Genomic DNA, 23385 nt, shown 5'->3' on the forward strand with positions numbered 1-23385 from the left:
CTTTTACACATGTGACTCTGGAGGTATCTGCATATTTACACAATGTATGTATATAAATGTAGTAGTATTGCTCAAGCTGGCGATCTGTATTAGTTTATACATATATGTACCTAGGTGCATAGGCACATCATTAACCACATTGATGAACGTACAAAGATAATGAGCAAGAATATTGAAATTGAGAGAGGCACAGAAAGAGAGACAAACATTAAATATATTCAGTTAAGGTTAAACGCGTAAATATCTAGGTATATCTAGGTATATATATATGTACTTAACATAGATATGTACATATTACCTAGTGCTATACGATAAGTAATACATTTTGGACCCACCGTATGAACCATAACCAAAAGTCTTCATTACGGTACTTCCTTGCGCATCGATGCTCAAGCTGTAGTTATGTAGTTTCGCCAAGGATTCCTTTGCCAGCTTCCTCCTCTACATAATTTTTTTATTACATAGTAACTATTTCTTAGTTTTAGCTTATCTACTTCCATACTAAGGTTAATGTGCTTTAATTATCATCTCGTTTTGTTACCAACTTCAATTCTGAGCTCTTGCTGAAGTTGGCCAGACTCCAGAGAGTCAGATGGGTACTATTAGGTAGTAACTTGAAGTAAGTCAGTCAGTTTGTCAGTCAGTCAGTCAGTCAGCCTGCTTGCCTTCCTTCCTGACTTCCCGCCTTCCATCTGCCACTACTTCCGGTCATCAATCCAGAAAGGAAGGGAGAAGGAGAAAAAAGAAGAACTTGTTCTCCGCACCTCTCTCTTTTTTTTTTTTTTTTCTTCATTGCTTCTCTCTTGTCATCTATGGTCCGGTCAGATTGCCTTCTTTACCTGCATTGCATAGATATATGTATATGTACACACATACGTACATACATACATACATACATACATACATACATCCATACATCCATACGTTGATAATACCTCTCATACTTCAATTTTCAAATTTCGAACTTATCTTCTCCTTAGGTCTAAATTAAATCTGACATTACTTAGCAGCCTAGCAGGGTGTGCCTTTTTATTTATTTTTATTCTATTTCTTCCTTACCTGGTCCTACTAGTACCTATAACTCTTAACAATCCCCCCAAAAATCCCATCTAAAATATACATACTAGGTTTAGGTTACTGGGTCACTGGTCAGAGCACTTCCTCAACAAGGAACCCCCCCCCCCCCTGGAAGCTTGTCTTCTCCTTCTCCATCTCCATATCCCCCTACTACCCCTACAGCCACTACTACATACTACTACCACTACTACCACTACTATCCCTACTAACCCTACCTGCTAGCACCCTTACCCCGAGTTGATCCAACCTCTCATAACCTTTTTCCCTTCTCTTTTTTTTTACCCCCTTCGGTGTCCTCTCCGCTATTCGCGAATCCCAAAAAAATCAATTCATCCACACCGCTCGACGACACTCATCACCGTTCATCCAATTCCCTCACGCTGATATCCTCCTCGGTCCTCTTCTCTTCAACGCCCACTCATCGCCGTCATGGACTCGCAACGGCCGAACGATGTGTCGCCCGAGGCCATGCAGGCGCGCATCCAACAAGCGCGACGCGAGGCTGAGAACCTAAAGGACAGGATTAAGCGGAAGAAGGATGAGCTGGCCGACACAACTCGTAAGTCTTTCATCTACTATGTCAATTGGCCCTCATTCCCGGTCATCATGGTTATCAATCAAATATTGCACCTTCTTCTAACCTTAGCCTCTTGTTGTTTCCAGTTCGCGCCGTCGCGCAGCAATCACACGAGTCAATCCCCCGAAACCAGTTAATGAAGACGAAGAGGACGCTGAAGGGTCATCTTGCCAAGATTTATGCTATGCACTGGTCTACTGACCGAAGACATCTGGTATCCGCTTCGCAAGACGGCAAGTTGATTATTTGGGATGCCTACACGACGAACAAGGTCCACGCCATTCCTCTGCGGTCATCCTGGGTCATGACCTGCGCTTACGCCCCGAGCGGTAACTACGTCGCTTGTGGTGGTCTTGACAACATTTGCTCCATTTACAACCTCAATCAAAATCGGGACGGTCCAACGCGTGTCGCTCGTGAGCTCTCTGGCCATGCCGGATATTTGTCTTGCTGTCGATTTATCAACGACCGGAGCATTTTAACCTCGTCTGGTGACATGACTTGTATGAAATGGGATATCGAGACCGGAACTAAGGTTATGGAGTTTGCCGACCACCTGGGCGATGTCATGAGCATCAGCTTGAATCCCACAAACCAGAACACGTTTATTTCTGGTGCCTGCGACGCCTTCGCTAAGTTGTGGGATATTCGCGCCGGCAAGGCTGTGCAGACGTTCGCCGGCCACGAATCGGATATCAACGCCATCCAGTTCTTCCCAGATGGCCACTCTTTCGTCACAGGTTCCGATGATGCCACATGTAGGCTTTTCGACATTCGAGCGGATAGGGAACTTAACCTCTACGGCGTAAGTAGATGCATTGAAAACACTCCTCGCCATTCGCTAATGTTATCATTCAGTCTGAATCTATCCTGTGCGGTATCACATCTGTTGCTACTTCTGTGTCTGGTCGCTTGCTGTTCGCCGGCTATGACGACTTTGAGTGCAAGGTATGATTTTCTAGCCACCCATTTTAGAGTACTGATTAACTAACGCTTTGCAGGTATGGGATGTGACAAGAGGAGAGAAGGTTGGTTCCCTTGTGGGCCATGAGAATCGTGTCAGCTGTTTGGGCGTTAGCAACGACGGCATCAGCTTGTGCACAGGTTCCTGGGATTCAGTAGTAAGTACCAATTGCCATAGCATTCGGCCGGCTTCTATATATGCTAACTTCTTCATAGCTTAAAGTTTGGGCATACTAAGTGGGAGTATGCGGTGACGATGTTAAGAACCAATATATGGACCGCCGCCATCGTCAACTTCCTCGAACGAATGAATATTTCGAACTAATTTCAACCTGATATACGCCTTTCTGTATCGTGGAGAGCCGGCTTATCAGGACGAAGTCACGACAGCCTTTTTCAACCCCTATTTTCCTTGCTGGCCTGCGTTAAACTTGATTCCCACCCAACGACTGTTTGCCATCGCCAACCCCCCAAAACCCCAGTGAAATGTGTAATTTTACTGGCCTTATTCGTCCTTCGATAACCTCCATAATACCATATTTCTACCTATCTTCCATCTATCAGCCATTCTGCTAATATACCGCTCCGGACTGGAACAATGTTCTTGAACACTGCGTGGCCCATACCGTGCCTTCCGAAGCTACGAAACCGCGACTCCCAAGTCCTCGAGGGCGAATGTAACGATCTGGTGGATAGGCTTCCCTCTTGGCCATCAGTCTTCTCTTCTCTGGCGATTTTTGGTACTAAAATTTCAGCAACTCGATACACGGATACAGTCCCACCCCACCAGGGAACATGTTGATACGAAAAGCCTTTTCACCCGGAAATCCCTTCAAAATTCTTGCTCGTCTCTTTTTTTATTCCTGTTCATTGCCTTATAACACCTCGAAATCTTATTATGGTAGATGGTGTTGAGGTACTGATTTATTTTTATTTTTTGCCCTCGGATAAAGAACAAGTACACTTGAGCATGCGGCCCGGCATGTTCAGTCTGGTGGGAGAGAGCAACGCAGCATTTGGGCTTTGGCGATGGCTGGTCATCTCGCTAGTGTTTCCTGAAGATTGTCCCTTTGGTTGGCGTGCCCTTCCTGGTATTATGGGGGGAGAGAGAGGATTAAGCAGGTTGGGTTGTAGCTGATGTAGGGACAGGAGAAACACATTCGCATCCGGCGTCGCACCCGCCCTTTACTAACTGTCTGTACCATAGTCATGTCATATTGAAACGCTGAAATTATCCAAAAAAAAAATTTAATGGGCATTTGAAAAGATGGTGACCAAAATGGTGACCTAAGCGCGTTAGATTGTAACGAACCTGACCTAGTATCCCGGGGAACATGTAGGAGCGATTTTCCGTGCCATGCCCGTCCGTACAATTGTGGTGAGCTATAGAGTAATACGGTCATGAGCAAGAATTGCGTTGATGGTATGGATGTGGCTACTTCCAGTGGGCTTGTTATGTGATGTGCGATCATGACTTGTATGATTCTGAGGGGGTAGTGCTTTGAAAAGGTGATGGATTTTACCCAGATACCAATACGGCCTACCAGTAGTGTACTAGGTAGGCAGAGGTGTGCCCAAGGATGGTCCTCTGGTATAAGTACAACATTTGTAGCGGTTAAATGTCGAGCATCAGGTTTACATGCCTAGGGTTAGTAGGTTGGTGGATATAAACAAAGCGACGTAAAGACCGTTACAGGTTCCGACTCTCCAATCTGATTCAATCTACCTATTCGGCGGTAAAGGATGTAAAATGCCTAGAGATGCCACAAGCGGCCCAACGAAGTTACTGGGAAAGCAATGTGACTCCTGCTTACTTTCCAAGGACCCGGTCATATGATGATGGCAACCGCCGGACGTGTTTTCCACATCGTACGTTGCCGAATAGAAAGATGGCTCGAGACTTACCTGGTTTGGCCACTCAGGATACGATGGGTTATGTGACATGAAAGGGCTTGAATAAACATAATGCTGCGAACATCATGCTAGTTAGAAGTAGGTGGTTGTCCGTTGTGATGTTGTCGGCATAACCGATTTTGACCGAGTACATACGGACGTACATCCGGACATAGATACATACATGTAAGAAGTAATAGTTATTTTTAGGGGAGGGGGGGCGAGGCTGGGGACGCCCCTTATTTCGGCCGCCCCTGGTTGTTACTCTGAGCTAGCCAATGATTATGCCTTTATGCTGTGTATCAATGTTGCGTATAGTTCTAGAAGCATTGCAAAACTGACTGCCTACATAGATAGATAGATGGTAAGGCTGTATCATGCAATTAATGGATCACGACGTGTTGCGCCGTACACTACTGTACATGCCTGGCTGGGTACGTGATCTGGTGATCTGCGAGTGGCACCTCCAACGTAAGTAAATCCCCGGTTCGCTGATCCCATCTGGACGTGCCCGAGCATGACGATGGCATTATGGGCATTGTGGGATTATTCCTTCGACTTGGAAAAATAACTAGAGCTTGGATTCCAACGCTTGGGGCCAGCGTAGCATGTAGTGTATGTATCTATGTAGTATTCGGTAAGATTCCAACATTGAAGTTGCAACCATCGTCACTTTCTCCCATGTAGTACCTAGGGTAGGTAGTTAATATGTTATACAGACCTAGGTATAGCATAACTATGCATGATGTAGTATTCGTAATTAACCGAAGAGATTCTACATAGTGTAGTGTAGGCAATATAAATATAGAAACTGGATAAAGAAATTGTGAAGTGGTCATTCCGAGTCAATCATATGCGTTATGCCCTTCTCCCTGCCAATTCCCACGTTTTTAATCCCTGCTGAATACTACCTTGATCGGGATTGATTGCATTAGCCGTAAATAATGCCTTTCATCTACGGCCGGTAAGATATATTGCCGTAGACAAAAAGTGGCTTTGCGCTTTGCTCTTTGCCCTTTTTCTTCGTCCTTTTTTATCCGGTGATATTTTCGGGGGTTTTTTTTGTTAAGCTAGAGGTTAATTAGGTATAATGAAGTTAATATAGTACGTCAATGGTGTTAATTGTGGCGATCCATATACATATGTAACTAACTATACATTAAGTACTTTTGTATAAGTAGTTAGTTACTTTTGTACAATAAAATCAAACAAAAGAATTGAGGAAATGAATTGAGGAAAAGAATTGAGCAAACTGGAAGAAAATGCGCTGGTTAGTTAGTGGGACCTGTGCATAGTCTCTTACGGTAGCGTGCCCAGGTGTTATCTGATTAGCCCAGTTAGACGCGACATTGGACAAGTTTCGTCAGTTTTGTGGCGTCTGAAACATTCTTGATGCATGCCACACCCACACTCCTTCGAGCCTCCCTCCTTTCTTTGCTTGTCATCGTCTCATGTTTTCTTCCTTCCTATTTCCCAATTACTAGGTATTTACTAGTGTAGGTATTTACTAGGTACCTAGTATAATGTTTCAATATACTAGTCGCTTTTAGGTATTATTCCAGAATTATTCTCTTCATTTTTTGTGGTTTTGCATAGTACATACTACATAGTACATACTACACAGTTAGTACTTCTTTTATTTTCACTTCTTTTTATTCCTTGCATCCAATGTTCCATGCATTCCAACTAAACCCCAAAACTGACTAAACTAAATAAACCCAGTCAACAAACCAGCCCAAACCCTACAAGGCCACGTTCCCAACCCTCGTCTCCTCGTGTTCGCCCACACCGACCCCGACTTAAACCATTACATATATCACCCCCCTCCCCTTCCCCGTCTCCCTATATTGCTCACCTGCTCACCATGGACTCAACTTCTACTACCGCGAAGAATTCAAACCCAACCCCCGCTCAGGAAGAATTCCAAAACTTCCTCGATAAAAACACAGATAACGGCCCACGCGTACATCCCGACGATCGAGAACACGCTCGTCAAGAGGCTGAAAACTCGGACCAAGACGAAGGTGAAGACGAAGAAGACCGCTACCGCAACAGTCAGATAGACGCAGCTATGCGCGCTCCCACCTTGACAGGCGATGTGAAGCTGCCCCCGGCAACCTTCGACTCCGGTCGTAGTACCGGTGTTAAAGGCGTCATTGCCGACGCTCGCTCCTATGAGCTGGCCCGCCAAAACAAGTGGCGGACTAGGGTCCGTGCTGCTCGCAAATCTGTCTTCGGCAAAAACGACGTAATGAAGACCCCACGTTCCCATAACAGTGGAAGTGACGAGGATGGAGACGAGGACGAGGACGCGTTTCTACAACAATGGAGGGAGTCACGAAGGCAGGAGCTTGAGAAAGAGGCCAAAACTGGTTTTCATAACCGGAGAACGAGCCCAAGCCTAAGAATGTTTGGACACTTCGATACCGTAGATGCTTTGGGGTATTTGGATGCCATCGAGAAAGTGGGCAGAGAGTCGATTGTCGTCGTGTTTGTTTATGACCCCGAGGTTGGTTGAGTCCCTCGCACAAATAGCTAACTCTAACATGAACTGCGTGCTAATGGGAACACAGTCTGAAGTATCGAACCTGGTCGAAGCGGCGTTGAAACCATTGGTCACTGCGAACCCTTACATTCACTTTGTCAAGGTTCACTACGAAGACATCGAGTTCGACAATGCTGCCGTACCTACCATATTAGCGTATCGGAACCAAGGTGACCTGTTCGCAAACATGACAGGGATCATCGACATGATACCCGAAGACGAGGACTTTGACAGCGACTCGTTGCGGAGGATATTCGAACAGAATCGTGTGCTATAAGTCATATTTGAAATACCTCGGAAATTATACTTGCATCCACTAGCCTTGCCGAACGGCTATGCGAGAGCTATTTCTACCACGGCGTACTATCTAAGCCCTTATTAAACTTGTTGGAATACACAACGCAAAATCGATACCCCCCGGCAACTCTATTGTCCCCCACTTTCTCTAAAAGGGGAAACACCATAAAGTTGTTGACTAGTCCACGTTGTTGACTAGTCCACGTTGTTGCGTGGCCTGCCAACCGGACCAGACCATTTAAGGGTCACCAGATTTTGCATGGTCAGAATAGTACATACGTCAAGGGTCATCTGGCTCATGTTTAGACAGACGATGGGGGGTTTGATTGAGGCAATGACGGTAATGATGGAGACGAGCAAGATGCGTACGATTGATGTCATTGCCTGGGAGGGTTGGCTAGAAATGCAAGACGGCTGGCTTCATGATGATATCCCGTCAAAATAATACTGGTGTTTAGGAGTTATCATACGCATAGGCGGCATAAAGACCGTCTGGGATAAGGGGTTTGTTTCTCGTAGGCATTAAGATATCCCAAACGCCAATGCATGGAATGGAATGACTACCGATAAAGCATATTTGGGGGCCTTGATCTTGACTGTTTTGGGTTGATTACATGGTTGTTAATACCCTAGGTATGTAGTGCATATAGCTACTGTTTACCTATATATACACGGATGCTGTCGCTCGTATATTTGTCCTGTCGTCCTAAGATGCCCTAAGATGTCAGCTATATGCGAATCAGTCTACCCTAGGTACATATCATATCTTAGTACCTATGTAACTAGTTTTGATACATATGTACATAGCCTAGGGTTGTCAAGGATAGATATCGTCAATGATGACTACATCTATGTAGGTTAGTAGTTGTGTAGGATTAGTGCCCAACATCAAAATCGCGAGGCTACCGCTGGCAGAGATATGTACCTACTACATTGTACATGGGTAAACACCGGTACCTCAAAGCTGTACCTACATGTACATGTAGTACTAGGTACATAATAACTTACCTAGTATGAATATGTACATTCATTCATGTACATCAATATCACCAAACCCCCACCATTCTCCATCCTTCTTCAACTATGGATTCAAGGTGCACCACCCACACTAGGTAGCTAACACTAGGGCTGTTAGGTACATGTTTAGTACAGACTCCACCTCTTATCAGCCCCTCTCTACTAGGTACCTATCAACCCCCGATTCGCACATGACCATGATGACCTTACGGCGTAGTAGATGTCTAACCTAGATGTCTTGGACCATCAATGTTGAATCCGCGAACTTGAACATACACAACATACACAAATAATACATGTACATGGTTTTGCGGCCTAAAAAGAAGGGGAAATAAGCATCGAGTACGATGTATGTGGGAATTCTTGTTGGTCCCAAATTCTTGGGTCAATGAACAGATAGATGGGTAAGGGAATCTACACTTAGGTACTTTGTATATATAAAATGAAAGCATTAGCTGCAGATCTATTCCACATAGATTCCACATAGATTCCACATAGATTCCACATAGTTGAACGTCTACTCGCCTTACGTACATCCCACATTGCCTGGTGACCTACCTAATGTAAGTGCGCAGGTGCACAGGTGCACAGGTGCGTAGGTGCGTAGGTGCGTAAAGTACGAAATAGAGGGACAACCTTGGTAAAAGGTATGAATCTAACAGTCTATAGGAAGTGGCAGTCACGGCTATGAATCTTGGAAACCAATCCTTGGGCTTCACTTCGTCAGGTGCACAGTATGCATATCTAGTACTACTACCTACTAATGTAGGGTATGTATTTAAGTGCAGGTCCGATACAGTGTATTTAGTGGTTATATCAAACATGGGAATCATTAAATTGGATGTAGTTAAATCAATAGCTGCGACTACATCAATACAATAACTACAGTACCTACCCTCCTACCTACTTAAACTCTAAAACTCCATACCCCGCCCCCTCCATGTCTATCCGCGCGCGCCGCCATACGTAAGATAAATTGAGTAAGTTTAAGGCGGCTTTACAACTTACATCTGCCTGCCTACTTACCTACCTACCTACATACGTGCCTGCTTGCCTGCTTGCCTGCTTGCTTGCATAGTATGTAGTCGGCTAGCACATAGTAGCAATACCTAAGGCAAAGCAAAGCACTAGCTTAAGGTAAAGTTACCTCCAGGGCTATCTACCTTAGTGACCTTACTTACCTACCTTACCCATTATCCATCACTCATCATCACCCATCATCAACCATCTATCCATTCATTTCATTTATTTATTCATCCATCCATCCATCCAGCCAGCCAGCCAGCCAACCAACCATCTAACCATTTAACAATCATACCCATCATTTTTCATCATACCTTCTTACTACCTTCATATTTCCTCCAGTCATCTCATCCATCTGTCTTGTCTCTTCCTCACGATTTCCGCAGTCCTGCAAGGATCGCAAGGATCGCAAGGCAGCGCCAACCCGCCGCCAACGGAACCCTCTTGATGAGCTTTGCAACGTACGTGCGTATCTCATATATTGTCTCTTCTCGACTTGCCTACCTACCGCCTACCTTGAGGCTTGGGCCTACATACACTCTTTCCCTTGTCCTCTTTTCCCATCACATCACTCACAGTAGCCTGCCTAGCCTTCCCTTTTCCACATGCAACTATTCTAGCAGCCTAGAGATCTTGTAATAGGTAAGATAGAATACAGCACACATATTTGTCCCTTCACATCTTGATTTGCCTTCCTATGTCTCGCCTCGGTTTACCTTGCCTGGCCTGTCCCGGGCCCAGAACTTGACATGTTCAGGTTCTAATCAGGCCAGTTTAGATTCATTCTACCTATCATACCCCACGCTCCATTTTGGTTGTCTTATTGATTTACCAGGGAAAAAAAGGAAGAAGAAAATAGAAACCCCAAAACCAGAATCCTCCCCAAGTGATAACCGAAGAGCATCCTAAGAATCAGGGATTACAAGCGAGGCTCGCTGACGTTTCTTCGCACCTCTAGGTATCTGAACATTTCCGTACTCTCATCTTGTTTATTATATACCACTTGGGCAACCCAACTTATACCTCCTTAGCGTAGTGGTGTTGTCTGGTACGGATATTTGCGTATCCCTACTTCCTCACTGAAACCCGCAGCATACATCTTGTTTGCCTGCTCCTAGCCTGCTTGCATTCTGTCGTCCTCGCCTCGGTTTACCATATTACTACGGTAAACTTGAGGTATGACGTGATTTGGCAGAAGGGCATCTTACTTTACCACGTAATGGAACAGCCCGACCTCTCGATATCTACCGATATTCCGACAGCTGTTCCCCGTCAATCCACCGAATCTCCCACTGATAGTACCTCGGCCGAGTCAAGTCGATCCCACAGCTTCGACCATCTTGCCCATTCCGTTCCATCTCTCCGATTTCCCCGCCCGTTAGGCAACCGACAACTCACCAACTGGGTTTCTACCAGTTCGCCCGACATTATGCAACCAGAAACCCTCCTCGACGACGAGCCTAGCCTCGCCGAGCTAGGTTACGACGTCATCGGCACTGATGGGGAGAGTCAGGCCGAGTCCATTGCTAGCTCTTTTGACTATCAAAAGCCTGACGATGTTCAGAGCCTAGCCGGCACCGATACTGGAACCGATGTTGATGTTAACGAAGTCGATACTGAATCATCCGATGACGAAGAGGAAGAAGAGGCACCCACGCTAGCTAACACAGCTGAGAGCCCGAGCATCAGTAGCACACTCGTCGAGCGTGGCGATACAACCGATAACGAAGACATCGACGTTGACACTCTTTTAAATCGGAGTCTTGAGAATCCTACAGACTTTTCTCAACATGGTCTCCCGTCATTGATGTTCATGGGGCAAAAAGACCTAGGCCATACTAAGGAGTTCCTCACACAAAGACAGAAACTGCCCTCTCAAGATGTAAATCTAGGCAAAGGGGACACTGCCCTGAAACGGAATAGGTTTGCGTACTACAACTCGGAGAGCTATCGTCTGGCGCTCAGATATGCCCGAGGAAGTCGCCGCGTTTTGATAGTTCTGTCTGGCCTCGCCATTCTGTACAGTCTTGCTATCGCCGGCAAGCACTTACTATTCACTCCACCAACCCCAAAGGTCTTATCTACCGTTCCAGTGGCGTCAGTCTCTTCTGCTGCGGTTCCCTCTTCTGTCCGACAAATCGTTCCCAGTTCTGCGTCCACCCCAACCATGACGAGCTCCAATACACAAAAAGCTCTACAAACCGGTACCTCGCCGAGCAGCCTTAGCTTCATAGCGTTTGGAAAAGACAAATCACAAGCAGGCCTAGCCAGCCAACCACAGCAACAAAGTATCTGCTCGGCAGAGCTATATGATCGCAATGAGATCATGGTAAAGATTCCCCAAACCCATAAGTCCACCTGGCTTGCGAGGGATGCCATCCTGATCGCAGTTAGTCGGGGCCTTTACGACATCCCGACCAAGGTATCCTTAGTAGAGGAGGGCTTCTTAATTGAAGTGCCACTGGAAGAGGCACACGATGTCCTAGCCGTATCTATTGCGACGACTTCTCGACCCAAGATTAAGGAAACATTCCACGTTGACTTCGGCAGGAACAAGTTTATAGGAGCCCTAGATGCTGGCAAGCAACTTGTAAAGGGCTTTGCACAAAGGCTTGTCGACACCGTCAATGAGACAACGGCATGGGTTGAAGAGACCTACATTCCGGCTTTAGACGTCATGTCGAAACAAGTTTGTAGCCAGACTTCTTCCGTCTCCGACTCCCTCATCCAGGGGCTCAGAGAGGTGGGAAAGGCGGCCCTCGTGCACCCGACTCGACTTACAAACCAGGTTTTGGCTCGTGTCAAGGAATCATTTGATAGCGACGATCTAGCACGACGCCAACAAGAAGCCCAAGTTCAGCTCGGGCGTGGCGCCCAGAACGTACGTGACGATCTCGCCCTACGTTATCTCTCTGCGCAACTTAGATCTAAGCTCTTGTGGTTGCGACTTCAAGGGAAAACTGAGGAGTATGAACGTTATCTTTCAAAGGCCGAGGCTTACTTGAAAGACCGAACAGAGGATGCAGAGATGGCTAAACACGAAAGAGCCAAACCTATCAAGGGGCAGGCACGATCTAAACGAAATCAGGAGCATAGCGAAACGAGAAGATCCCTCTGGAGCAAAGCAAAGAGGGCGCCTCGGGCATAATCTGATTCTTCTGAGCACTTTATATTACATGGTTGGCTCAGGCGAACTGAGGGACGGCGGCGTTGGGCTTTAGTGATGTAATTGTCTTTGCTAATTATTACGTTCCTGTTTCTACCATTCTAACACCAATGCAGAGCGAGGAAATCTCCCATATCCATCCATATTCTCCTTTTACCTCCCCTCCCAGTCACTCTGCTTTGGTTGCTGCGAATGTGCTCGAGGACAAATGACCAGGGTTACGATGTGGCATCTTATTTTCTCTCCTTTTTTTTTCTACTCAGTCGAGTACTAGGGGCTGTAAAGGATTGTCAGGGGTCGGACAGAAGGGATATTCCCACATGTTCTTATATTCCATCCGATTCAGCATTGGTGTTGGGTGGTAGTCACCCCGGGGGGCGTTAAACAGCTCATGTTAGTGAAGGTTATATCACGTGGATAGTGGACTCTGGGATTGAGGGCTATTACGGTTGGCTTTGCATCAATCTGCAAAGGAGGGAAATGCTGATTAGACGCAGAGGAATCCCTACATAGATCATTGAGAAGATGTCGGATAATGCAGTGACTTCATGCTTGCACCTCTTTGGTCCCCCTTAATGAGATGAAGTGACAATCTCGGGGATGTCTTTATAATGTTACAAGAGTGTATACTTAGTGATCAGCTGTTGCCTATTACCTGCTATACCTAGTATCCTTTACCTAGGTCCCTGGAAAGTACTGTAATAGTAGTATGGCATTTAGGTGAAAACCTGTGATTAGATGGGCTACCACAAATGACAGATGTACTTGGGTACTACCTTAAGTTGCCGAGGGGTCCTTAGAGGGGTCCTTAGCGTGAAGTGGGGTTACTTCGAGTTGCTCCGTGCACTTGCTGCCCGACTTGGAACGTGGGAATAGTATATGTATTTGCGACTTCAATGTTCTTTCCATCAATTGTATACTTTAAGTACATACATAGTAGATGGTATTATGTACAGTATGTACAGTATGTACAGTATGTACTGTGAGAGGGGAGGGGAGGAGGGGAAGGGAAGGGAAAAAGAGAAAAGGAAAGAAAAAGAAAAGAAGAGAGCAAGGAGGGGCGAGCGAGGGGCAATTCTTTGATTGGGTTCCCCTCCTCCCCACTACCCACTACCACCCTTTCGTTTGTCTTGTGATTACCTACCTTAGATAGTGTACGCTACATATGTACTACGTAGTTAGTTGTTACTGAACATAGCAGCTACATATTACGGTAGGTAGTACTAAGTAGTGGTACTAGGTATGCAATACTAAGGTTAGGTATGTGGAAGAACTAAAATGTTATCGCAATCACAGTTATTTCAGTTTATTTCAGTTATTTCAACCTACTATGTAAAATACCCTAACTACTACATCTAATAAATAAACAACATAAACACAGACAGGCTGCTTGCTTACCACTTTAAAATCCTATCCTATCCAATCTTTTTTGTGTTGTACATACGCTTCAACTGATCGGTACGTGTGGTCTACTACATATATCCTATACATCACTATCTGCCTACGAGGTACACATGTTCAATTAGTTCCCAAGCTTTTTTTTTTTTTCAATTTTCAATTTACAGATCTATCTGGGTAAGGTGCCTTTTGTTCTATACCCTCGCGTTGCGTTTTGGGGTCACCTATCATATGTATGTATATATGATGAAGATGGCAAAGGTGTATGTACCAACATCCTACCTGCCTACCTACCTACCTACCTACCTACTTAGTGACTAGGTATAGTACATACAGGCAGTAGGTTAGGATGTTGTTGTTATTCCATGTTATTGTTGGTGTGGCGGCGAGAGTTTTTATTATTTTTTTTTAAACTGACATTTTTTTCTTGCTCTTGTGTACCTTTTTATTTTAATTAATGCGTACGGCCTAAGGTACACACAGTATATACTAGGTCAAGTGCCTGGCTGCCTGTTTACCTGGAGTCCTGGACAGTCTGGACTACCCATATGTACCTCCTACCTTCTTTCTACCTTGCCTTACCTAAGTTACCTTGCTTCATTTTTATCCAACCTTGACCTACCCACCCCTACCTTACTTACTTCACACTTACCACCTTACTATTTTACTACCCTACTTCCTACATCTCCTTGCAACTCTACAACCTGACCAATTTCGAATCGCAAGGTATCGCTTTTTATACTCTATTTTTCATCGTTCCTCGGCGCGAAACCCAATTTCGAAAGTGATTGCCTGACAACGTTCCTTTTTCTTACATTATTGCTTCGCAGTATTCGACATGTCGTCTACCGAAAACACCGACCCCAAGGTCGAGGGAACCAAGCCCGCTGAGATGGCCGAGAACAAGCCCATTACCTCTGCGCCTGTCTTCTCCATGTTTGGTGGTGGCGCAAAGAAACAGAAGGATACAGATGAAGATCGCGGCGATGTCTCCGGTAGCGCCAAATCCCAGCGCGAGGCCGCCGCTGCTGCTAAAGGTGATGAGGAGGTGCGTCAATATTTTACTCATCTCTCTTTGCCCACATTTCCCCTTCCTCATCGTTACAATGTGCGCTAACACCATGAATTCATACAGGAGGCCCCTCCCGATTCAGAGGATGTCCATTTCGAGCCCATCGTTAAACTCACTGAGAAGGTCAAGACTGTGACACACGAAGAGTCTGAGGAAGAGACATTCAACATGCGATGCAAGATGTTCAAGTTCACGCAAGACGCCGATGGAAATGGCGAGTGGAAGGAGCGTGGCACTGGCCCTCTTCGTCTACTCAAGCACAAGGAGAACGGCAAGACTCGCCTAGTAATGCGACGAGACAAGACCCTCAAAGTTTGCGCAAATCACTACAGTAAGGCCGCCTTGGAATTTTGTTCATGACGGGCCAAGAACTAACATAACTACCCAGTCACCCCTGACATGACGATTGCTCCCATGTCTACTAGCGACCGAGCCTGGCTTTGGAACGTCGGCGCTGATGTGAGCGAAGGCGAACCCGAGGCCATCACCGTGTCCGTTCGTGTCGCAAATGCTGAGAGTAAGTGATGATCCTTGATACTGTTGTTTGCAAAAACTTGTACCCCGAGCTAATCTATTCTTCTTCTATAGACGCCCAGCTCTTCAAGGAAGCCTGGCTCAAGGCCCAAAAACAGAACGAGATCTTGTTTGCCCAAGCCGAGGCTGCGGCTGAGGCTAAAGCTGAGGAGGGCAAGGGAGCTGAGTCGGAGTCTAAGACGGAGGAGAAGAAGGAGGAGGCAGCACCTGCGGCCTCATCGTAATTAGGCGGTGTCTATTTACGATGTCGATCGTGTTGAATTCCAAACCTATTGTGGTATCTTTGGAATCCCAATCATCACAACCCCTATTTCCCTTGCACTCTACTGGTGAGCCGTTCATGGGAATACGCTGTGGTGAAGGGTTTGGAAACACGGGTATACCTATTCCAAGTAATCCGGCGGAGCAGTGATGGACGATAATTATGACGATAGGAGAAGACAGAGAAGGAGAAGGAGACGAAAGAGACATTTAGATGGTCCAAGGGTGAATGGAGCACTAGTCCCCCCCCCCATAGTCACGGCATTTTGTCCCTTGCGATACACTTCACGATGAATAACAAACCCGATCCCCCCCCCAGTAGAATGTACTTGACAAGGTGTACAGTTGTAAGAGCTGTTTGTATGTCTTGAATTAGGTCTTTTCTGAAATGAATTCCAAACTGAAGACAGCCAATATTCCTGTCTACATATGTACCTACATATGTAGTAGACTTAAGTATTTTGTACTTTATACCTACCTAGGTACATAGGTACATACATGCCGTCAATATGTGAATGTGCTTATCCTTAAATGGGTGCATATGGCACGTGATTTCGCGAAAAGCAGGAGTAGGTTAAGAGGCTGTTTGGGAGCATAAGTTTTGCTTATACTTATGGTCCGTGACACTTTAGTACATAAGTATGCTGAAGTGCGTTTTGATTGTGGGGGTTTTCTCCACTAAAACCACGACCAATCAACGCATTTCTCGATGTCGATAAGTATTGAGATGTTTGTGTGTGTTATTTATGAAGAGCAACACTAAATCCGCAGTAGGAGTACATGCATTTCGTCCGCAGTACTACCTGGTCTCCCATACAAACTTAGGTGCGCGCACAAGTACCTCTGCCACAGCCAATTCAACGGCACTTCCAACCCACTCCAGCCCATCCAAACAATTTTTCAAAAATCCCCAAAGACAGTCATCTTTGTCGCCTCGACGAGACGGATTGATTGATATATGTTTCAGATCTCAAAAAATTCAATTGATCGAGACATTGATTGATCTTTGATTGATCTCTTCGGGCCCTACTGTGTCTTGTCCTGGTAAGGGAGGTGGTCCATGCGCGGTACCGGTCGCAACTTCAACCTTGAATAACTCTTGCAATAGAGCAGCTGCGATCGTGCAACTGGGATCAATTTGCTCCTTGAATTGAGCTCTTCAAATTGATACCTTCAACTGAAGAGTTGAAGATGGTTTGGATGGGTTGCAATTGATTGACAGCTTGGTGTGTACTGGAGCCGCCGGAGCTGCGCTACTAGCGCCATACTGCGGACAAAAAGCTAAGTACTCCTACTGCGGATTTAGTGTTGCTCTTTATGAATTTGAGCTGGACTGTAGCTACCTATTGTCCAGGCGTTAACAGGAGGTACGATGGGTCAAACCTAAATTTGCTGTACGGCCATGTACCTGTTGATATTCCACAGATGCTACCTTTTTTAAGCTTTGCAATTGAATAATTTCTTCAATACTATCTCAAATCAATTGATCAGGGCCCTATTTGAATCGCATTAATTGACTGATTAAGAATATCACTTTGCAGCGTTTCAATTGACCCGGTGCGGGTGATATTTGAGGTTGAAGACCGGGAGCAGTAGTAGCCGCCGCTGTGTGTTAAGCTTAGGGCGTCCACGTGACCCCCTTTGGAGCTGCCACGCCGCTACATCGGGCTTTAGAGCCTTTCAGGGCTATTCGTATATTTTAAGGCCCCTGTGGCCCCTGTGGCCCCTCTGTAAGTAAGGACATAAGTAGAAATAAGCATCCAAATAGCTGCTCATGAAAAGGCAATAAGCATAAGCTATTTCAAGAAAGATGATTGGATAAAAAAAAAAGTATTATGGTTCGATCCACAAGCAGAATTATAGTGGGTTTCAGAATAATTATACCTCACAAACACTTTACTTATCCTTTTGCTGAAAACCCACTAATTCCCCATAAGTCTTTTTTTACTTATGCTCCCAAACAGCCTCTAATAAAGTTAGATAGAAAGATAAGTTTAGATAGTGATATGATTTCGTATCTAACGCGTTCGCATCGCAAATCAAACTGTCAGCCCAGCAAGTAAAGCCGATCATGATCACATAATAAATCGATTAATATTTTTATTCTTCGATGAGTAAATAACTATCCTATATAGGTACCTAGTAAATACCTACGAACCATGGCACGCAAAAGAAAACAGAAGCGCCAAACTCGGCTTACTTTTGAGCCTGTTCCGTCTTCAAATGCTGCAAATGCTGCAAATGCTGCAAATGATTCTCCGTCGTCGCCTACAAAGGTGCGATACATCAAGGGCAATGACAAGAACAGTGGCGATGGCATAAAACTCAGCAGCCCAATTCGGACCCTACAACCTACAAAAAAGTCACACATCACAAGTAAGTTCTTGTGTTTGCCCCTTTTCCCCTTCCCTTTTTTCACTTCTATTAAGTATTTCTTAAACGTTATAGCCTACAGCTATCCGTCCAATAGACTAACACTTGTGCAGGATCATCTCAAGATGCATCGTCGTCTTTATCATCATCAGCCGGGCTACCCAAGGCCAAATCCATGTCAAGGCTGCGTAGCTCCCAGCGCCTTGCTGTAGCTAACGATTCCTCCGATGATGTGGCAATAGTTGAGCCTCCAAAGTCGTCTCAGTCAGTCTCCACTAGACTCAAGCACACAAGCCTCGGTGTGGACGACGATGATGATGAAGACGATGACGAGCCTGTCTTGCCTTCCTCTACCCGGAAACGGCGTCGTCCTGTAGTGAGATTGTCAGCCAGTTCTGAGGATGACGATGATAAACCTATCATCGCTCTTAGTTCAATGAAGCGTGCTCGCCCAGCGATGGTGATCCTCGAAGATTCAAGCGAGGAAGATGTTTCTCCCACGAAGAAAAGGAAGACATCACACCTTACACCAGAACGACAACGACTGGAGAGACCAACTCAACCGATCTCTTCCCCCGTAAAGCAAGCCCCCCACAAAGGTCACCGCTCCAAGAAGGAGAAGATGAAAGAATTACTTCGTCGTCGTCGAGCAGGCGAAAAGGTCAGCAAACTTACTTCGTCAGAGGAAGAATCCGATGAAGACAAACGAGGATTATACGATACAGATCCTGAGGAGGATATGTGCTTCCTGAAAGAGTTTGATGATGAAGAGACAGAGAATGGAGAAGAAATTCAGCAGTTGCCACAAGAGGACGAGTCTAAGAATAAAAAGGAGAGAAAGGACAAGAAAAAGGATAAGCAGGATGAGAATAATGAGAAGAAGAAAAGGAGAGAGAAGAAGGACCAAAAAGGATCCGATGAACAAGACTCGAACGAGAAAGGAGATGAGGAGGAGGATCTAGATGATTTTGTGGTTGAAGACGATGACACTACTCTTCTAGGGGCTCCGGCCAACCTCGATCTACCTCTCGAGTTCACTGCACAAGCGCACCAACCTCTTAGGTACCAGTTCAAGCTGATGGTTGAGTGGCTGGTGCAGAACAAAATTAACCCCGCCTTTGCTCGGGACGACCCTGTCTATCAGAACGCCTGGCGTAAACTCGACGACGAGTTCAGAGCCCTGGCGTCGTCCAAGTTTTCCTCCTCTGCTTGGAAGATGGAGTTCCACCGCGCACTGAATGCCAGACCCATCTTGGACTCCTATGAGATGGATGATGTGGGCGACCATGGAGCGACCGATGAAGGCACGTGCGAAGCCTGCGGTCGACGCGGCCATGTCGCTAGCTGTGTCATCATCTTCTCGGGCCACGCTTACCACAAGGACAAGCTTACGGAAGTCGAGTCAGAAGACAGCGACAGCCAAGACAGCGACAGCGAAGAGAGCGACCGCAAGTCTTATGACGCGCAGGGAAACCCCCTCCCGCCCCAGAGCAAGCGCTGGTATGTTGGAGTCGTGTGCTGCGAAAATGCCAAGATAGCACACAGTCTGATTCACTGGAAATACGCCCAAAAGCAGGAGGTCGAGGAGCGCCTCGTGCACGAGGGCTGGATGGAGGTGTCGAAGCTGAGGGAGCGCGAGGACATGAAACTTCACAAACGTCGCAAGGTGGCCGAACGTATTGTGGATGGCTGGTGGGAGGATGGCAGCATCGCCAGGATGTACGGCGAGTTCAAGAAGATGCTGGAGGAGGCACGCAATAGGGCAACTTCGAGCCGTGCTCGCTTCCGCTAGGCGCGGTAATCGGGAGACACGGCTATATCGCATTGTCACCACCTATTTATTCACTGCCGAACTCTAGAGGTTTATTGTTTCTCTCCCCTCTGCAAATGATACCCCTGAGGCAAGTTGTATACAATACGTATCTAAGTAAGTAGGTATGATGAATCCAGACGATTATTATAACAAAACCAACCCATGGCGAATCGTGCAAGTCTTTGCAAGGTGTCAGGACTGCGTGCGTAGCTGGAGCTGTGTACTATAAGAATAGGTTTGATACTTTCTCTATGTGAGGTTCATGGTCTATACTACTAGGGAAGAAAGAAAGAAAAGGGGGGAGGAGACCGCTTGTTAAGGAGTTGAAAACAATGGTATTGCAAACCTCAGTATTAGGATCACGAAGTAATGAACAAACCCAAGCAAAAGGGGTTCGAGATTTTAGACGACTTAGTTAGCTACTACCTAACACGATTCACTTTTCCATACCTAGCATTTAACTCATCCATCCATCCATCCATCCATCCCCGCCCCATCCGGCCTATAAGTTTTCTTCTTGGGAACATCATCCTCGTTCGCCTGATACGTGACTCTATGTTGTTTGGTTTTCGTTCATCTTATCTAATTGCTTTCGCCGTCTTCACAAATTCCCGTATCCTCTCTAGACTCTGCTGACCGTCCTCACTCTCGACCCCACTGCTTACATCTACTCCTAGAATCCTACTTCCCTCTTCGCCAGCCGCCTTGACAACCTCGGTCACATTGTTCGGGGTCAGACCACCAGCGAGCAGAATTCGCAACTCTTCATCCTTAGCTAGTGCAGCTTTGACATCAACTGCGTCTAGGACCTGGCCCGATCCGGAACCTGAGTCGAAGAGGGGAGCAGCGTGGTACCCCCGGGCCCCGATACCAGGCTCGCCAGGTGCGAAGCGCCGTAGCACGGGAACGGGGATGGCGCGGGCCCATTCTACGGGCTCGCGACCGTGAAGCTGCACGATGTCGAGGTCGTAGCGCGCACGAAGCGCAAGTATCTCATCGAGTGACTGGTTTTGAAAGACACCGACCAGGAGGGGGCGCGTGTGGTCGTGAGAGGCCAGTTTGCGAGCCGCCGAGGCGAAGAAGTCGCTCGCGGAATTGTTAGGTATGGCAGCGGGTGATGCGGACGCGGGTCGGGAGAAGGAGTGGACTGCCTTGGAAATGGCTTTGGCAGCATCGTCAATCACAGTGCGTTTCCGTCCCGGGACGAGGATCATGCCGATCAAGTCCGCGCCGGCCTCGGCAGCCGCGATCGCGGCTTCGGGGGTACGGGTCCCGCAGATCTTTACGAGTAAAGGTCCGGGCTTGGGCTTGAGTTCGGTGGCTGTGGTGCGACCTGCGCATAATTGTTGGATAAATTGCGAGGCGTTGGGAGCTCGCATGATGGCTTCCCCTACTAGGATGGCATTGACGCCATCCTTATGGTTGGCTACAACGTCGTCATGGGTGTTGATACCGCTTAGCGCACATATGATAGTCTCCTTGGGAACTAGGCTACGCAACCTGCTCGTGGTACTAAGGTCAACCTCAAAAGATTCTAGGTTTCGATTGTTCACCCCGATAGCCTTGGAGCCAAGCTTAACGGCCGTCGCCATCTCTTCCGCATTCTGGACCTCGACTAGAGGCTCCATACCTAGGGAAAGCGAATAGTGGTATAAGCGTGTGAGCAGGTCTACATCTAGCATCTTTACGATGAGGAGCACCGTGTCGGCACCCGCAAGCCGCGCTTCCAAAATCTGATACTCCTCGAAGATGAATTCTTTCCGTAGCACGGCTGGTCGGTTGGGCATGCTGTCTAACACTTGCCGCACAGCGCGGAGGTCTTCGATGCTACCTTTGAACCAATCGGGTTCTGTGAGAACGGAAATGACGCTGGCGCCTGCGAGCGCATATTTCTTGGCTTGCGACGGAGCGTCTATGTCGAGGGCAAATATACCCTTTGACGGGGAGCCACGCTTGATTTCGGCCATTAAGGATATATCAAAGGGGCTCTGCCGCAGGCGATCCACGAATGAGATTAGGGGCGGCGCAGCGTTGAGTTGATAAGCAGCTTCGAGATCTCGCGGACGATGGGATGGGATCTCTTTCTGGGCCGCTACAGCTTCTTTTCGACGGACGTATATTTGCTGTAGGATGTTATTCTTTTTCGGGGCCGACAATGATGACGGATGGCCGACGCCGTTCTTCACGTCGTCGGCGCGCGCCTCCTTGTACAACTGCTCGTTCTCCGCCCAAGTACCCCCTTGCATATGCAGGAAGTTCTTGATCATGACTCGGCCATCGGCAGACAGGATACTCTCGGGATGGAATTGGACGCCCTCGACAGTGTACTGCTTGTGGCGCACGCCCATGATGACGCCCTTGGAACCATCATCTTTAGGTATCCAGGAGGTGACCTCGAGGGATTCGGGCAAAGTCACATGAGTGCCTGCCAGTGAGTGGTACCTAGTGACGGGGAGGCCCTGAGCCATACCGGCATAGACGCCTTTAGAGTCATGAGCTAATGGCGAGGTCTTTCCATGGAGGATCTCGCCGGCAGACTTCACGTCGCCGCCGTATACATCAAAAATGCATTGTCTGGATATGGAATTAGGTGGCGAGTATGAGATGCAGAATGGGATGCGACTTACTGGCCCATGCAAACACCAAGTATGGGGACCTTTCCTGCAAAGTATTTGATAGCATCGCGGCTAATACCCGAGTCTGTGATGGGGTGACCCGGACCGGGGCTGATGACTAGCTGGGTCGGGTTCTTGGCGATTAACTCGTTGAGGGTGATCTGGTCGTTCCGGTAGACGGTAACAGCGGCACCCTCTAGGACAAGGTATTGGTATACATTCCAGGTGAAGGAGTCATAGTTGTCTATGAGGATTAAATTTGAGGCCGTGGAGACAGGTGGTGAAGGATCGGGATGATGAGGGGAGTGATCAATGATATCTAATGAGGCCATATTTTCTTCTTCTTTCTTTTTTGTTTTTTCACTTTCTTCGCTTTTTCCCCTTTCTTATCCTTCTTCTTCCCCTTTCACCTTTTTCACCTTTCCTTCTGTCTTGACTGGTGATGGCTTCACGTAGAAATCACGTAGAAATCACCTAGTGAGTAAGTGTGGTGGTTTTGATATATCTTCTTCTTTTAAGTCACTCTGGATGAAGGAATAGGCAAGAAGTAAAGAATGAGGAATAAGGGGATAGCTTTGCAAATCTTATCCTTGTTTGTTCCGATTTTATAACAAGCACCTTCAATATTTCGAGCAACAGTTACTCATCCAATTGTGAGGACCACATGCAGTTATTATAATATGTACCGTACTAAGTTAGGCACTTCAATGCTCTAAGGATTCTATTTCCGGGCATCGGAATTAACTAATGCTAATTAATAC

General features: G+C 46.7%; 8 protein-coding genes across 8 annotated transcripts; 5 read left to right on the forward strand and 3 right to left on the reverse strand.

The window, feature by feature from the left end:
• Positions 1-1506: 1506 nt before the first annotated feature.
• On the forward strand, positions 1507-2854 carry GGS25DRAFT_512723 (guanine nucleotide-binding protein subunit beta; the record flags this gene model as incomplete). The annotated part of the gene is made up of 5 exons (XM_049262813.1): positions 1507-1636; positions 1741-2459; positions 2513-2602; positions 2656-2775; positions 2834-2854. 5 exons carry the CDS (start codon positions 1507-1509, stop codon positions 2852-2854), a joined length of 1080 nt encoding a protein of 359 aa, XP_049119619.1.
• A 2082-nt stretch (positions 2855-4936) lies between these two features.
• Positions 4937-5792, reverse strand: GGS25DRAFT_473604 (uncharacterized protein). The gene has a single exon (XM_049259553.1). The coding sequence runs from the start codon at positions 5347-5349 to the stop codon at positions 5134-5136; it is 216 nt and encodes a 71-aa protein (XP_049119620.1). The 5' UTR covers positions 5350-5792; the 3' UTR covers positions 4937-5133.
• A 145-nt stretch (positions 5793-5937) lies between these two features.
• GGS25DRAFT_473614 (thioredoxin-like protein) lies at positions 5938-7545 on the forward strand. The gene is made up of 3 exons (XM_049259554.1): positions 5938-6133; positions 6233-7019; positions 7084-7545. Exons 2-3 carry the CDS (start codon positions 6375-6377, stop codon positions 7330-7332), a joined length of 894 nt encoding a protein of 297 aa, XP_049119621.1. The 5' UTR covers positions 5938-6133; positions 6233-6374; the 3' UTR covers positions 7333-7545.
• A 1843-nt stretch (positions 7546-9388) lies between these two features.
• Positions 9389-10443, reverse strand: GGS25DRAFT_473629 (uncharacterized protein). Its single transcript, XM_049259555.1, has 3 exons — positions 10424-10443; positions 10238-10350; positions 9389-9853 (listed from the first exon to the last, which is right to left on the reverse strand). The coding sequence occupies exons 2-3, from the start codon at positions 10294-10296 to the stop codon at positions 9691-9693; spliced, it is 222 nt and encodes a 73-aa protein (XP_049119622.1). The 5' UTR covers positions 10297-10350; positions 10424-10443; the 3' UTR covers positions 9389-9690.
• Positions 10322-13279, forward strand: GGS25DRAFT_104224 (uncharacterized protein). Its single transcript, XM_049255984.1, has one exon. It carries the CDS (start codon positions 10612-10614, stop codon positions 12538-12540), a length of 1929 nt encoding a protein of 642 aa, XP_049119623.1. The 5' UTR covers positions 10322-10611; the 3' UTR covers positions 12541-13279.
• Positions 13280-14794: 1515 nt separating this feature from the next.
• Positions 14795-15786, forward strand: GGS25DRAFT_517752 (uncharacterized protein; the record flags this gene model as incomplete). The annotated part of the gene is made up of 4 exons (XM_049263429.1): positions 14795-15004; positions 15092-15359; positions 15417-15545; positions 15617-15786. 4 exons carry the CDS (start codon positions 14795-14797, stop codon positions 15784-15786), a joined length of 777 nt encoding a protein of 258 aa, XP_049119624.1.
• Positions 15787-17677: 1891 nt separating this feature from the next.
• Positions 17678-20563, forward strand: GGS25DRAFT_473643 (uncharacterized protein). The gene is made up of 2 exons (XM_049259556.1): positions 17678-18199; positions 18310-20563. The coding sequence occupies exons 1-2, from the start codon at positions 17983-17985 to the stop codon at positions 19986-19988; spliced, it is 1896 nt and encodes a 631-aa protein (XP_049119625.1). The 5' UTR covers positions 17678-17982; the 3' UTR covers positions 19989-20563.
• Positions 20288-23328, reverse strand: GGS25DRAFT_104432 (indole-3-glycerol phosphate synthase-domain-containing protein). Its single transcript, XM_049255985.1, has 2 exons — positions 22637-23328; positions 20288-22583 (listed from the first exon to the last, which is right to left on the reverse strand). The coding sequence occupies exons 1-2, from the start codon at positions 22954-22956 to the stop codon at positions 20588-20590; spliced, it is 2316 nt and encodes a 771-aa protein (XP_049119626.1). The 5' UTR covers positions 22957-23328; the 3' UTR covers positions 20288-20587.
• Between the last annotated feature and the right edge of the window lie 57 nt (positions 23329-23385).

Source organism: Hypoxylon fragiforme, assembly GCF_022984875.1.
Source record: "Hypoxylon fragiforme strain CBS 206.31 chromosome Unknown GGS25scaffold_2, whole genome shotgun sequence".
NCBI lineage: Eukaryota > Fungi > Ascomycota > Sordariomycetes > Xylariales > Hypoxylaceae > Hypoxylon > Hypoxylon fragiforme.

Excerpts from the sequence above, each read along its gene's own strand:
- GGS25DRAFT_473604 (XM_049259553.1), bottom strand. The coding sequence starts at position 5,349 with ATGACCACTTCACAATTTCTTTATCCAGTTTCTATATTTATATTGCCT.
- GGS25DRAFT_473643 (XM_049259556.1), top strand. The coding sequence starts at position 17,983 with ATGGCACGCAAAAGAAAACAGAAGCGCCAAACTCGGCTTACTTTTGAG. Across the intron at positions 18,200-18,309 it reads AAAAAAGTCACACATCACAA|GATCATCTCAAGATGCATCG; the intron begins GTAAGTTCTTGT and ends ACACTTGTGCAG.
- GGS25DRAFT_473629 (XM_049259555.1), bottom strand. The coding sequence starts at position 10,296 with ATGCTCTTCGGTTATCACTTGGGGAGGATTCTGGTTTTGGGGTTTCTA. Across the intron at positions 9,854-10,237 it reads GGGTTTCTATTTTCTTCTTC|GTTGCAAAGCTCATCAAGAG; the intron begins CTTTTTTTCCCT and ends ATACGCACGTAC.
- GGS25DRAFT_104432 (XM_049255985.1), bottom strand. The coding sequence starts at position 22,956 with ATGGCCTCATTAGATATCATTGATCACTCCCCTCATCATCCCGATCCT. Across the intron at positions 22,584-22,636 it reads CTTGGTGTTTGCATGGGCCA|ACAATGCATTTTTGATGTAT; the intron begins GTAAGTCGCATC and ends TTCCATATCCAG.
- GGS25DRAFT_473614 (XM_049259554.1), top strand. The coding sequence starts at position 6,375 with ATGGACTCAACTTCTACTACCGCGAAGAATTCAAACCCAACCCCCGCT. Across the intron at positions 7,020-7,083 it reads TGTTTGTTTATGACCCCGAG|TCTGAAGTATCGAACCTGGT; the intron begins GTTGGTTGAGTC and ends ATGGGAACACAG.
- GGS25DRAFT_104224 (XM_049255984.1), top strand. The coding sequence starts at position 10,612 with ATGGAACAGCCCGACCTCTCGATATCTACCGATATTCCGACAGCTGTT.